The sequence below is a fragment of the Centropristis striata genome, chromosome 13 (genome assembly GCF_030273125.1).
Source record: "Centropristis striata isolate RG_2023a ecotype Rhode Island chromosome 13, C.striata_1.0, whole genome shotgun sequence".
In the NCBI taxonomy this organism is placed as follows: domain Eukaryota; kingdom Metazoa; phylum Chordata; class Actinopteri; order Perciformes; family Serranidae; genus Centropristis; species Centropristis striata.
In genome coordinates this window covers 32,360,068-32,373,204 of record NC_081529.1, presented here as the reverse complement: position 1 = coordinate 32,373,204, position 13,137 = coordinate 32,360,068, and the positions used below count along the sequence as shown (strand labels likewise).

Genomic DNA, 13,137 nt, shown 5'->3' with positions numbered 1-13,137 from the left:
TGTCTTGAAGAAGATTTTTTTACTAGCCATTGAGACCATAGTGTTGTCCTAAAAAAAATTTCTGAGGTAATAAATCAAGTGAGAAGTTTTCTCATTTTGCATTGAAATGAATGGACAGAAATGTTTTTTGCAGCCACACTTAGCGCCCCCTGCTGGGATTTTTGGTAGAATGCAGCTTAAGGCACCTCCTGGTTTGCCTCCCTGCTCAGACCCGGAGGTTGCCGCCTGATCATAATAAGCTGCGTCCCTGTTTTACAATTACACTTATCTACGATGGACAACACATCACTTTTCATTCATGTAACGCTTAGGGCTATTTTACAGCTTTATTCGATAGGGTCTGAGAAACAGGGTGAAAGGAGGATAAAGAGGGGAAAACATGCAGGAAAGGGCTCAGAGCCAGACTCAAACCTAACACACATTTAATGGGAAAAGCCTGAAGCAGGAGATATTAGCAATGCATTGGGACGTAGTGTTAAATCATAACAGGAAACTATAACATAAAGTAGGTTTTTATCTGTTTATCTTCATCTATTTGGTCATTGTAGGTGCTAAATACCAATAATGTAACCTGTTCATATGGGAATGTCCCCTTCAGTGCTCCGGCTCCATTCGCTCCACTCATCTATAGTTCTTTAATGCTCAAACTGAAGAACAGTGCACGATATGACTGATAAGATGAAGTCCATCGATCAGAATTATTTACTGTCGCACAACGCCACTCACTCCCAAAAGTATGACAACGAGACAGAGATGGGAAAAAACGAGCCACATGGAGAATAGTGAAGTGAAAGGCAGAGAGGGGAAGGTTCTGTGGACAGAAGTGACATTTAAGTGGGCCTTTGGGAAATGTGAAGTGTCATTGACAAACTCTGAGAACAGGAAGGTTTAGTGCCACTGTGTGTGTGTGTGTGTGTGTGTGTGTGTGTGTGTGTGTGTGTGTGTGTGTGTGTGTGTGTGTGTGTGTGTGTGTGTGTGTGTGTGTGTGTGTGTGTGTGTGTGTGTGTGTGTGTGTGTGTGTGTGTGTGTGTGTGGGCAGTGAGAGATGAGGTCAGTGTAAGTGATGGATAATTTGAGCAGTCACTGTCGGACGCCGCGCCTGCCTCTCTCCACCCACAAACCACCTGTTAGCACGTTATGGCTGCTGTGTGTGTGTGTGTGTGTGTGTGTTCTTGTACTTCCTACATAGTGAGGACCGGAACACGTTTTTAGCCAACAGAGTGAGGACATTTTTGCAAAGTGAGGACATTTCGGCCGGTCCTCACTTCTTTAAAGGCTTTTTTGTTCGGGATCAAGGCTATTATGGTTAACGAAAACTAAACGAAATAAGAAAAACTAGAATTGAAAAAAACATTTTCGTTAACTGAAATAACAACGACAGTTTCACTAAAATTATAGTGAAAATGTCCTTCGTTTTCATCTTTGTCAACTTTTTTCATACATGATGAAGATGCATCAGACAAAGGAAATAAAGGCCAAATTTACTGTGACCTCTTTTAATCTCCCACCCAACAAATACCCCATTACGAAAAAACTAAAACTAAACTAAAAACTAAAACTAAAACGAATAAAAACTAACTAAAACTTGCAAACTCACTCTAAATACTTATTAAAACTAACTGAATTTGAAAACTGAAATTCACAACTAAATTAAAACCAAAAATAATGAAAAATCCAAAACTATTATAACCTTGCAAGGGAATTCACTGTTACAATGAGGGTCCTCACAAAGATAGAAGTACAAGAGTGTGTGTGTGTGTGTGTGACATTTCGGCCGGTCCTCACTTCTTTAAAGGCTTTTTTGAGATTTCAGACTTTGTTTTAAGGGTTAAAGGTTACATGATAATGATAATTAACTGAAACTGTATTGTGTGGTTACAAAACTAACTAAAATTATAGTGAAAATGTCCTTCGTTTTCGTCTTTGTCAACTTTTTTCATACATAATGAAGATGGATAAGACAAAGGAAATAAAGGCAAAAATTTACTGTGACCTCTTTTAATCTCCCACCCAACAAATACCCCATTACAAAAAAAACGAAAACTAACAATAAAACTAAAGCTTTTCAAAAAAATAAACTAAAACTAGCAAAACTCACTCTAAAAACTCATTAAAACTAACTTAATTTGAAAAAAAAAAAAACAATCACAATGAAATTAAAACTAAAACTAATGAAAAATACAAAACTATTATAACCTTGGCAGGGAATTCACTATTCCAAAGAGGGTCCTCACAAAGATAGAAGTACAAGAATGTGTGTGTGTGTGTGTGTGGAGTTAAGGAAGTGTGAGGAAATGTGACTCTCACTCTGCTGTGTCACTCCCCTGGCTGTTTGACAGTCCACTGGAGAGAGAGCAGAGGGTCTCGTGTCCCAGCGGTCCTACTGACTCTCGGTATAATCTCCACATTCAGTTACAGAAGGAAACAGGGTGATGATGTGGGAGCTAAAATAATCAATGGCTGGCTTAAAAGAGAATTATCCTGAAAGGGAAATTTGGTACAGCTTAATCATGGCTTTGTTTTGTAATTATGGTGCTATTTGCCCCGCTTGATTGGTTGATATTTCAGTCTGGAACTTGTTCAAAGTTTCAAAAGAAATCAGCTCATTTCAACTGTGAATTCACACATTTCTCAAACCTTTGGCTCTGCAATCTCCGTCTCTTCCCCCCTGTTGTTCCCCTTCCCCAGTAATGGTTTGCATTTTGATTAGACCCTCAATAAAATGCTTGGCTACTTCGCTGCAACCTATATGACCTGATTATTTTTTCATTTTGACTTACTGGATCAACACAAAAAAACACAAAAAAGTGACAAAAAACACACGTAAAACGCATAAAACATGAAAAACAAACCAAACACACACAAAATTACAAAAACACACAAACAAACTCAAAACATACCAAAAAACACACTCAAAACACACCAAAAACACATTAAAAATACAAAAAACACACATAAAAACACAAAGAAATTACAAAAAACGCAGGAAACGAAAAAACAACAGAAAACACAAAAGATTGGGTTTAACGCTTTATATTAAGGTCCTTGTAATAACCATCAATTACCAAGTAATAAGGCCCTTGTAAGTCCTTACAATATGCTTATTAACATTATTGTGTGTTTATAAGCTTATATAAGTGTTAATAATGGCACTACAAACACCCATGACCCACCCATTATGTCTTTGCCATGCCTTTATTAATCTTATTTTGTTTGCTTATTGATATTAAAATATACTTTATTGCTCATCTATTATAAGTTAACTATAAGTTAACTATGCTTTTTGCAACTACCGGATCTAAAGCGAGAACAATGCCTTATTACTTGTTAATTAATGGTTATTAAGGACCTTATTATAAAGCGTTACCTAATACACTTCAAAGTGTTTTTGCCCCGCTTGATTGGTTGATATTTCAGTCTGAAACTTGTTCAACGTTTCAAAAGAAATCAGCTCATTTCAACTGTGAATTCACACATTTCTCAAAAACCTTTGGCTCTGCAATCTCCGTCCAGCTTAAGCACGGCTCGGCCCCTGTTATTCCCCTTCCCCAGTAATGGTTTGCATTTTGATTAGACCCTCAATAAAACGCTTGGCCACTTTGCTGCAACATTTAGAATCAGTTTTCACTGAGTAATAGCTGGTTCTCTGTACTTTCCGCCCTCTGGTCCCTCTCTGTATCTATCACGGTGAAACTCCACTGCAGGATGGAGCGTGTAATCAGTGTAATCAACTTCCCCAGAGGCCATCGTAGCTGCCTTGTACGGCCTCCATTACGGCTCCACACAGCTGGATGCTTGTCATTGCCTTTTTTCTGGGTTATAGGTCCAAGGAAACAAGTGGAGCAACTTTAAGAGGCTGTTCAGCACACAAGATATATTCCCATCAGTCCTCTAACTTTTCTGTTTTCCTTCTTTTTATTCTTCTTCAACAACGGACCAGCTCTTTACGCTTGCGAGACTTCTGGAGGGGTCATGGGAGTTTGCCCATCCAGTCTACATGTGTTTTGTGGACTAGAAGGCCTACGACCGTGTCCCTTGGGGAGTCTTGTGGGGGGTACTGCGGGAGTATGGGGTACCAGGCTCATTGCTACGAGCTAACCGGTCCCTATATAACCAAAGTGAGAGCTGTATCCGCATACTCGGCACAACGTCAAACACGTTCCGGTGGGTGTTGGCCTCCGCCAGGGTTGCCCCTTGTCTCCGATTCTGTTTGTGGTTTTCATGGACAGGATCTTAAGGCGCAGCCGGGGGGAGGAAGGGATCCGGTTTGGTGACCTTAGAATTGCATCTCTGCTTTTTGCAGATGATGGGGTTCTTTTGGCTTCATCAAGCCGGGACCTCCAGCACTCGTTGGGGCGGTTTGCAGCCAAGTGCGAATCGGTTGGGATGAGAGTCGGCACCTCCAAGTCTGAGGCCATGGTTTCTCTGCCGGAAAACGGTGGACTGCCCCCACTGGGTGGGGAGAGGTACTGCCCCAAGCGATGGAGTTCAAGTATCTCGGGGTCTTGTTCACGAGTGAGGGTAGAACGGAGCGTGAGATGCACAGGCGGTTTGGGGCAGTGTCAGCAGTGATGCGGACGTTGTACCGGACCGTCGTGGTGAAGAAGGAGCTGAGCCGGAAGGCAAAGCTCTCGATTTACCGGTCCATCTACGTTCCAACCCTCACCTATGGTCACGAACTTTGGGTAGTGACAGAAAGAGCAAGATCGCGGATACAAGTGACTAAAATGAGCTTCCTCCGTAGGGTGGCTGGGCTCCGCCTTAGAGATAGGGTGAGGAGCTCAGACATCCGGAGGGAGCTCGGAGTAGAGTCGCTGCTCCTTCGCGTCGAAAGGAGCCAGCTGAGGTGGTTTGGGCATCTGGTAAGGATGCCTCCCGGGCGCCTCCCGTTAGAGGTGTTCCGGGCACGTCCAACTGGTAGGAGGCCCCGGGGAAGACCCAGAACACGGTGGAGGGATTATATCTCTCTCCTGGCCTGGGAACGCCTCGGGGTCCCCCAGGAGGAGCTGGACGTTGTGGCTGGGGAGAGGGATGTCTGGAATGCCCTGCTTAGCCTGCTGCCCCCGCGACCCGGCCCCGGATAAGTGGAAGAAAATGCATGGATGGATCGATGGATTCTTCTTCTTCTTCAGTTTAAAAATCAATCCCCTCTCCTTTCTCTGTGTTTCAGCAAGCTGCCCAGTTGGGCCAGAGCAGTGGTCCCGAAAATTTTCTACGTGACGGAGAAGGCTTGGAACTATTACCCGTACACCATCACAGGTAATGCCTTAATCCTTTAAGAAGTCTAAGCATTCACATTACTTAACCCTTTGGAGTTTGGGGCTATTTTGTCGGTTTTTGACTCCTTTTCATTCTGTCTGTATAAACCACTTAAAAATCTTTACCATGACGTGTTGGTATCATTGTTTTCAGCACAACCTCCCCTATATGACCTGATTTTTTTTCATTTTGACTTACTTGATCAACATTTTGAACACAAAAAAACTACAAAAAACACACGCAAAACACATAAAACATGATAAACAAACCAAAAACACACACAAAATTACAAAAAATACATACAAACACACTCTAAAGACACCAAAAACACACCAAAAATACAAAAAACACACATAAATGACCAAAAACACATATAAAAACACAAAGAAATTACAAAAAAACAAAAAAAACAGTAAAAACAAAAGATTGCATTACAAATGCTAAATGCACAAAGCTAAATTAGAAAAATCTCTGCAAAAAAAGTAAAATCATGTTAACACACTTCGAGGTGTTTTTTTTACCTTTGCTAAAAAAGGCTTAATGCATTAAATTAGACATGGAAACTTCTGGAAAAGCCAAAACTTAAAAGAAAAGCTGACAGCAGGGCTCCATGCTTTTTTAGCTATAAACTAAATTATAGTACTTCACAGTCATGAAACACATTAATATTAAAGCAACTACACAGAATTTTAACATAATATGTTATATAATATGTTGATTTTGTCTGCCCATTCATCTTCTGTCCCAGCATAGATTATTTCATATCTCAGAACAAACATTATGATCGGTTTAAAATATTAACATTGTTTACTTCTGCGACTATGCGTGCGATGGAGTATGCACACGCATCATAAGTAAACAAGCGAATGTGCCGAAAGCGACCCATAAAACAAGGGGCGTAATAAATAAGTGAGCATAGGAGCCCTGCAGTGTGCGAGCTGTTTATTTTATTTGTTTGTTTTTAAAAACTAGACAACCGCTTTCTCTTTAAATAAACATCTCTTCCTCTGTAATAGCATGGCTTTCTGCTCATTTTTACTAGAGCCGTGAACACACACACAGAAATCATTTTCTGCAGCCCTCTGTGTTCACCTGCTGGCAGTCATTATGTGGGATCACTGGGAGGGCAAAGGGATATGGAAGCAATATTATGTTCAACACAATCCACAGTGAGCAGAAGAGAGAGAGGGAGTAGAAATGATGGACAGGCAGGTTTAAGTGGAAGATAAACAGAGAAGTGTGAGGCTAAACCCTCAATGTGAGGTTTGATTTTTTTTTAGTTTGTGTCTGACAATGCAGCAGTTTTTCACTAAACTGTCAAATATATGACCTGATTATTTTTTCATTTTGACTTACTGGATCAACGCAAAAACACACCAAAAAATGACAAAAAACACACGTAAAACACATAAAACATGAAAAACGAACCAAAAGCACACACAAAAGCACACACAAAAACACACACAAAAACACACACAAACACACTCAAAACACACCAAAAAACACACTCAAAACACACCAAAAACGCATTAAAAATACAAAAAAACACACATAAAAAACACATTAAAAATACAAAAAACACACAATAAAAACACAAAGAAATTACAAAAACACAGGAAACGAAAAAACAACAGGAAACACAAAAGATTGGGTTTAACGCTTTATATTAAGGTCCTTGTAATAACCATTAATTAACAAGTAATAAGGCCCTTGTAAGTCCTTACAAGATGCTTATTAACATTGTGTGTTTATAAGCGTATAAACAGAGAAGTGTTAGGCTAAACCCTCAATATGAGGTTTGATTTTTTTTTTTTTTTGTGTCCGACAATGCATCAGTTTTTCACTAAACTGTCAAAAAATGACATCACACTGTAATAAATGATTCTGTAGTCATTTCATTTTACTTAATATATTTGATAAAATGCATTAAATATAAATGCGTCCTTGATTTTGAGAGACAATATAATTAGTCAGTTTTTAATTGACATGCACTTCCTGTTAAGTTGTTATTAAAGGAACACTCCACCGTTTTTTCGTATTAAAACATGTTATTCGGTCAAGTAAGACGAGTTGATACAGACCTCTTGCGTCTCAATGCGTGCACTCAATCGCCCTGGCGCGCGGCGCCACTTGGCTAGCACTTAGCTTAGCCCAGTTCATTCATTAGGATCCAAACAGATGGACAGTTAGAAGCGACCAAACTCCTCCACGTTTCCCTATTTAAATACAGCTACACGAGTAGTTAAACGACCAAGTATGGCAACACAAAGTCGCAGTAATATCATCACTCCTGAAAAATCTTCTCCCCTCAGGAGTGATGATATTACTGCGCCGAGTGCTCCCAAGTGCTATTCCGAAGTGCTTTTTATCCGCTTAGAAAAGCGCCACGTTTTATTTTGTGTCGCCATACTTGGTCGTTTAACTACTCGTGTAGCTGTATTTAAATAGGGAAAACGTGGAGGAGTTTGGTCGCTTCGCTTCTAACTGTCCATCTGTTTGGATCCTAATGAATGAACTGGGCTAAGCTAAGTGCTAGCCAAGTGGCGCCGCGCGCCAGGGCGATTGAGTGCACGCATTGAGACGCAAGAGGTCTGTATCAACTCGTCTTACTTGACCGAATAACATGTTTTAATATGAAAAAACGGTGGAGTGTTCCTTTAACTGAACTTGTAACGTAGTTAGATTGAATTATTAATATTGCGTGCAATCTGTTGCCTCAATTTTATTGAGTAGCTATTGTTTATCTTTTTTCACAGTGATTATTCTGTAGTCATTTAATTTTACTTAATATATTTGATAAAATGTATTAAATATAAATGCGTTCTTGATTTTGATATTGAATCTACTTATTTTGATCACATAAAATATAATCTTGATATGTATTTAATTCTAAATCGAGAGAATTTTGAATGAATCCAACACAATAGAATTAGTCCGTTTTTAATTGACAGGCACTTCCTGTTAAGTTGTTATTAACTCAACTTGTTAGATTTAATTAATAGTAATGCGTGCAATCTGTTGCTTCAATTTTATTGAGTAGACACAGGTGTCTATGGAAATGTACCTTTTTTTTCTTTTCTTTTTTTTTTTACCATTTATACACACAAAAACAGCAGAAAAAATAATAAATAATAAAACTGCAAAACAGTCTATTTGCATATAAATTAGAAATAGTAATGGTTTTAATTGTAGAAAGAAAATTCTCAATTTAAAAATGGTCTAGAAACATAAATGGCACACTGTGAAAGCTCCTATGATGCACTTTAACTGTCTTTCTCAGCTTGTCTACATATCATATATAAATAAAGTCATTACTGTAAATAAAACATGTGTATTTTCAATAAATAGATGGACTCCAGAGGGTTAAGGCAAATTATATTGTCATGTGTTGTTATGTTTTGAATAACCTGGAAATGTCAGGATTCAATATCTGTCAGGTTTGAAGGGGAGTTGAATGAAGTTGACACAAAGATGGAGTCAGTATGTTTTGAATGTGACAGCTGTTTTGAAGGCAGATTAAATATTCTGTGTATGGGGAAATGCTTCATTTGAATGTCTGTCAACCACCTTTGATGACTTTTAGCTGAAAACACCACAACAAATACAGGTGCATCTAAAAAACATTAGAATATCATGAAAAAGTTTGATATTTTTTGTCAGTTATTTCAGAAAGTGAAACTCATACATTATATAGATTCATTACACGTAGAGTGAAATATTTCAAGCCTTTTTCTTGTAATTTTGATGATTCTGGCTTAGAGATAATGAAAACACAAAACTAAAAAAAACTGGGTTTTCATTATCTCTAAGCCAGAATCATCAAAATTACAAGAAAAAACTAACAAATTTACTTTAAAAAAAATCAAATTTACAAAAAAAATCACAAATTTAAGAGAAAAAAATACAAAATGATGAGAAAAAAATAAAAAATTTATGAGAAAAAGACATATGAGGAAAAAAATCACAAATTCAAGAGAAAAAACTCAAATTTACAAGAAAAAAAAAAAAAAGACAAAAAAATACAAATTTATAATTAAAAAAATCTAAAAATTCATGCGAAAAAAATACAAATTTACGAGAAAAGAAATCTCAAATTTATGATTAAAAACATTCCAATTTACAAGAAAAAAATGACAAATTTAAGAGAAAAAAACCTCAAATTTACGAGAAAAAAAATCACAAAATTACAAGAAAAACAGGCTTGAAATATTTCACTTTATGTGTAATGAATCTATATAATGTATGAGTTTCACTTTCTGCAAAAAAATATTGAACTTTTTCATGATATTCTAATTTTTTAAGATGTACCTGTATGTTTCACTGCACTGGGAGCCTGCAGCTCTCCTGTGAACACAGTGTTCCAGATACATGTGACTAATACATTTTTTTGTAAATGAGACTGTGTTACGTGCTTACACTTGGACTGAAGTGCTATTGCTGAGGCTTAATGGTCCTTTTTCCATTTTGAACTAAATAGTTTTTCTTATCTCCCTCATACGGCTTCATTCCTTTGTTCTCTTCTACCTGTCACACCCCTCCCATTCCTGTCCATTACGCTGATGGTTTCTGCTGGGAATCTGGTCAGAGTACACGGTGAGTACCTTAAATGTGTCTGCACCCACGCACATGCACACATATACAAAAAAACACAAAAACTGACATGTAAATCTGTGCAGCAGAGGTTAACCCTTAATAGGGCACTCATTGAAATACTTGCAAATTCCAAATTTCAACCCTAGAGAATATTGGAGGATATTACATACAGCCAGAATGTGTAAAAAAAATACGGACCCGGGCGAGGGGCCCAAAATTTGAGAAAAAAGTTCACGTGATTTAAGTGGTGAATCTACAAGGAAAAAATTCACAGATTTATGAGATTTAAAGTGGTGAATCTGCAAGAAAAAAGTAGTTTTTTTCCACTTTTTTCTCGTAAATCTGTGACTTTTTTTCGCACAGATTTGCTACTTTAAATCTCTTAAATCTGCAACTTTTTTTCTTGTAGATTTGCCACTTTAATCTAGTAAATTTGCAACTTTTTTCTCGAAATAGTACTATTTTTTTTTTTCATACTTGGCCCTAATACGCCTTCATAGTCAAGTTCTCCTCATACAAGAAATTGAAGAATAACTCTGTACGACTGTTTCTTGCAGATTTTTACATTTCAGGTCCAGCTCAATAAAGTTAATATTATTATATTATTATCATACTGATTGGTCAGATGTCATGGTGCCTGATCTTTGCTGATTAGCTGACAGAAATTCATGTGGTTCTACGACCAAACAGAGAGACATGGGGACCCATTGATATCCACTGAAGTTACCAAATATAGTTATTTGCCCGATAAAGGGTTAAAGGTGGCACTGAATGCTGTCACCACAGGATGGAAACTGTGTGTGAAAATTCAGTTTGCTGCAGGAATTCATGGTCATACAAATGTCCAGCTGCAGCATCTGTATGCAGCAGCACACTGGTGTATTCATGGTTTTTAGTCACCAGACTGGCTCGGAGCCTGGAGGGCAGAAACACAGCTCCAACATAGTGGCAACAAGGGAAAACTAGAGCTACGGCACAAACCAGTCATAGTTTTATTATGTACAACATGCATTTTCATTGCGAGCAGGAATACACACATTATTCCCTTCTTGTGTGTAAAAAAAAGTTGAAGACGAAAGGCATTTTCACTATAATTTTAGTTAGATTAAGTTAATTTTGTTAGTTGTTAGTTATCGTTTTTTTGAAAAACTCTAGTTTTTAGTTTTAGTCCAGTTTTTTTTCTAATTTTTATTTCAGTAAACGAAAATGTTTTTTGCAATTCTAGTTTTCGTTATTTTGTTAGTTTTCGTTCACTATAATAACCTTGCTGCTGAGATGAAAGTGTAACATTAATTACACTGCTGTTTGGGAGGTGAAGGACAAGAAATTATTCACGGGCAAAGTGAGGGCTAATTTGCTACATTTTAAATCAAAAGTCTAATTGAAACATGGATTTGGAGAATTGTGGCACCACTAAGATATACAGAGAGCTAAAGTTGATAAATATTTCTGCCAATCAGTGCTGCGTTCTACATTTAAATTTCTGCAATTACAGGTTTTTACCATCGCTCTTGGTCTTGGTCTGGGAGCAATTTTTTTGTTAAATATTTAGTCATCATAATACACGGTCGCCCATAATGTTAGAATAAAATATTATTTTTTACCTCTTTTACCATTTATTCTTGACAGATAAAGTGTATATCTTATCGTGACTTCATTAATCAATCTCTTCCAAACATATCACGATGAAAATAAAACCAAAATTAACAGAGAATTGTGTCCAAAAATTAAAAAATTAATTATTTCAACTTTTTGGTGACCATGTACATTTCCCATATCTTTACCAGTTAACACTGAAATAGGCTAATAACATATTTTTTTCAAGAAATTATTTGTAAAATATTTAACCATGATAGCAATGGCCAATTAGGCCTCATTATTTAATTTTACTGTACATCTCAGAAGTTAATAAAACTCTAAGAAATACATCACCTATGAGGAAAGAAAAGTATATCAGGATAACTGCTAACTGCTTTTGAAAAATAATTTTTAAAGCTGTGTGTGTGTGTGTGCATGACAGATAGATATTTTTGCACATTTGTGACTGATTCTGACCTTCATTCATCAGATTATGCTCACAGCAAATGGATTCTGATCCAAATATTAACATCTCATCTCAGATTTCTGTGTTTTCCACACAGTGACATTTAACTACAAGCCTCCCATCTTTGAAAAACGTGTAATTTCACATCAGTCATAAACCCAGTGTAGTCTGGAAACCTGATTCAATCCACACAGAATGATTTCTATTATGTTTATTATGTTTATTATGTTTAAACGTATTCGTTTGAGTTAATAATTAGTTGCCTGTGCATAATTATGTACAGCCCATTAAAAGAGGTGCTTAATCCTCTGAGGTCTATGATAACGTGGCTTTTATTCAAGCGCTGTAATAAAAACTTCACTCCAAATTACAGACTTGAAACTTTCTCCAGTTTTTTGTTTGACGTTCTGAGGTCACGTAAAACCAAAGCTATTATCGCTTTAATTTGATAGTACAAAAATATTTATTCAAGTGTTAAAAGTAGGATGGGACGAGGCAGGCGTGGAATTCTGTAAAAATGGAAAAAAAGGGTTCTAATCATCTAACACTGTTACTATAAATAAACATGTTTTTATGGTAATTCTTTGTGTATAGTTTTATTATATTTGAATTTTACCTTTATATGTTCATATTTGCAACCTTGTTTCCAACCTTTGCAACCTTGTTTCAACCCATGTTTCAGGTCTTAACTCTATGGAGTCTTAGGCTTTTTTGTTCATTTTTGAATCGTCTTTGTGTCTTTTTTTGGTCTTTTTGTGTCTTTTTTAGTGATTTTGTGTCTTTTTGTGTCTTTTTTGTGTGATTTTGTTTCTTTTTTAGTCATTTTGTATCTTTTTTTGGTCATTTTGTGTCTTTTTTTGTCCTTTAGTCCAACACAAAATGTGATTTTGAATCTTTTTTTTACTTTCAAAACACTATCATGCTCAATAAAAAAAATGTTACAAATGTGAACAAAGGTTGCAAATCTAACATATAAGAGGGTTCCATCCAGTTCTATCATTTTATACTAAATATAGTTGAGCTTGTCTCCAGTTTTACTTGGTATATCATCATCAAACTGAAACTGGCCTCATGGAGTTTACAGCCAGAACTTTAGAGGTAAATTTACAGTAGGGCTCCACGCTGCTTTGTTTTCTAGTCTGGACGTGGTGAAGAAGTCTGGATTTGGAGCTTTTGGAGACTCCAGAGGGTGAAACAGTTCATTGAGCATATTTGTGGTTTTTATTGTCATAAATAGTATA

The 13,137-nt window shown here is 36.9% G+C and overlaps 1 protein-coding gene across 1 annotated transcript in view; it reads left to right on the top strand.

Moving 5' to 3' along the window:
- The window catches only part of pitpnc1a (phosphatidylinositol transfer protein cytoplasmic 1a), a 94,256-nt gene that overhangs the window by 57,885 nt on the left and 23,234 nt on the right, over positions 1-13,137 (top strand). The window contains exons 3-4 of the mRNA XM_059347544.1: positions 5,171-5,259; positions 9,845-9,852. Of these exons, the coding sequence (XP_059203527.1) occupies positions 5,171-5,259; positions 9,845-9,852 (97 nt within the window). The remainder of the gene's footprint in view (positions 1-5,170; positions 5,260-9,844; positions 9,853-13,137) is intronic.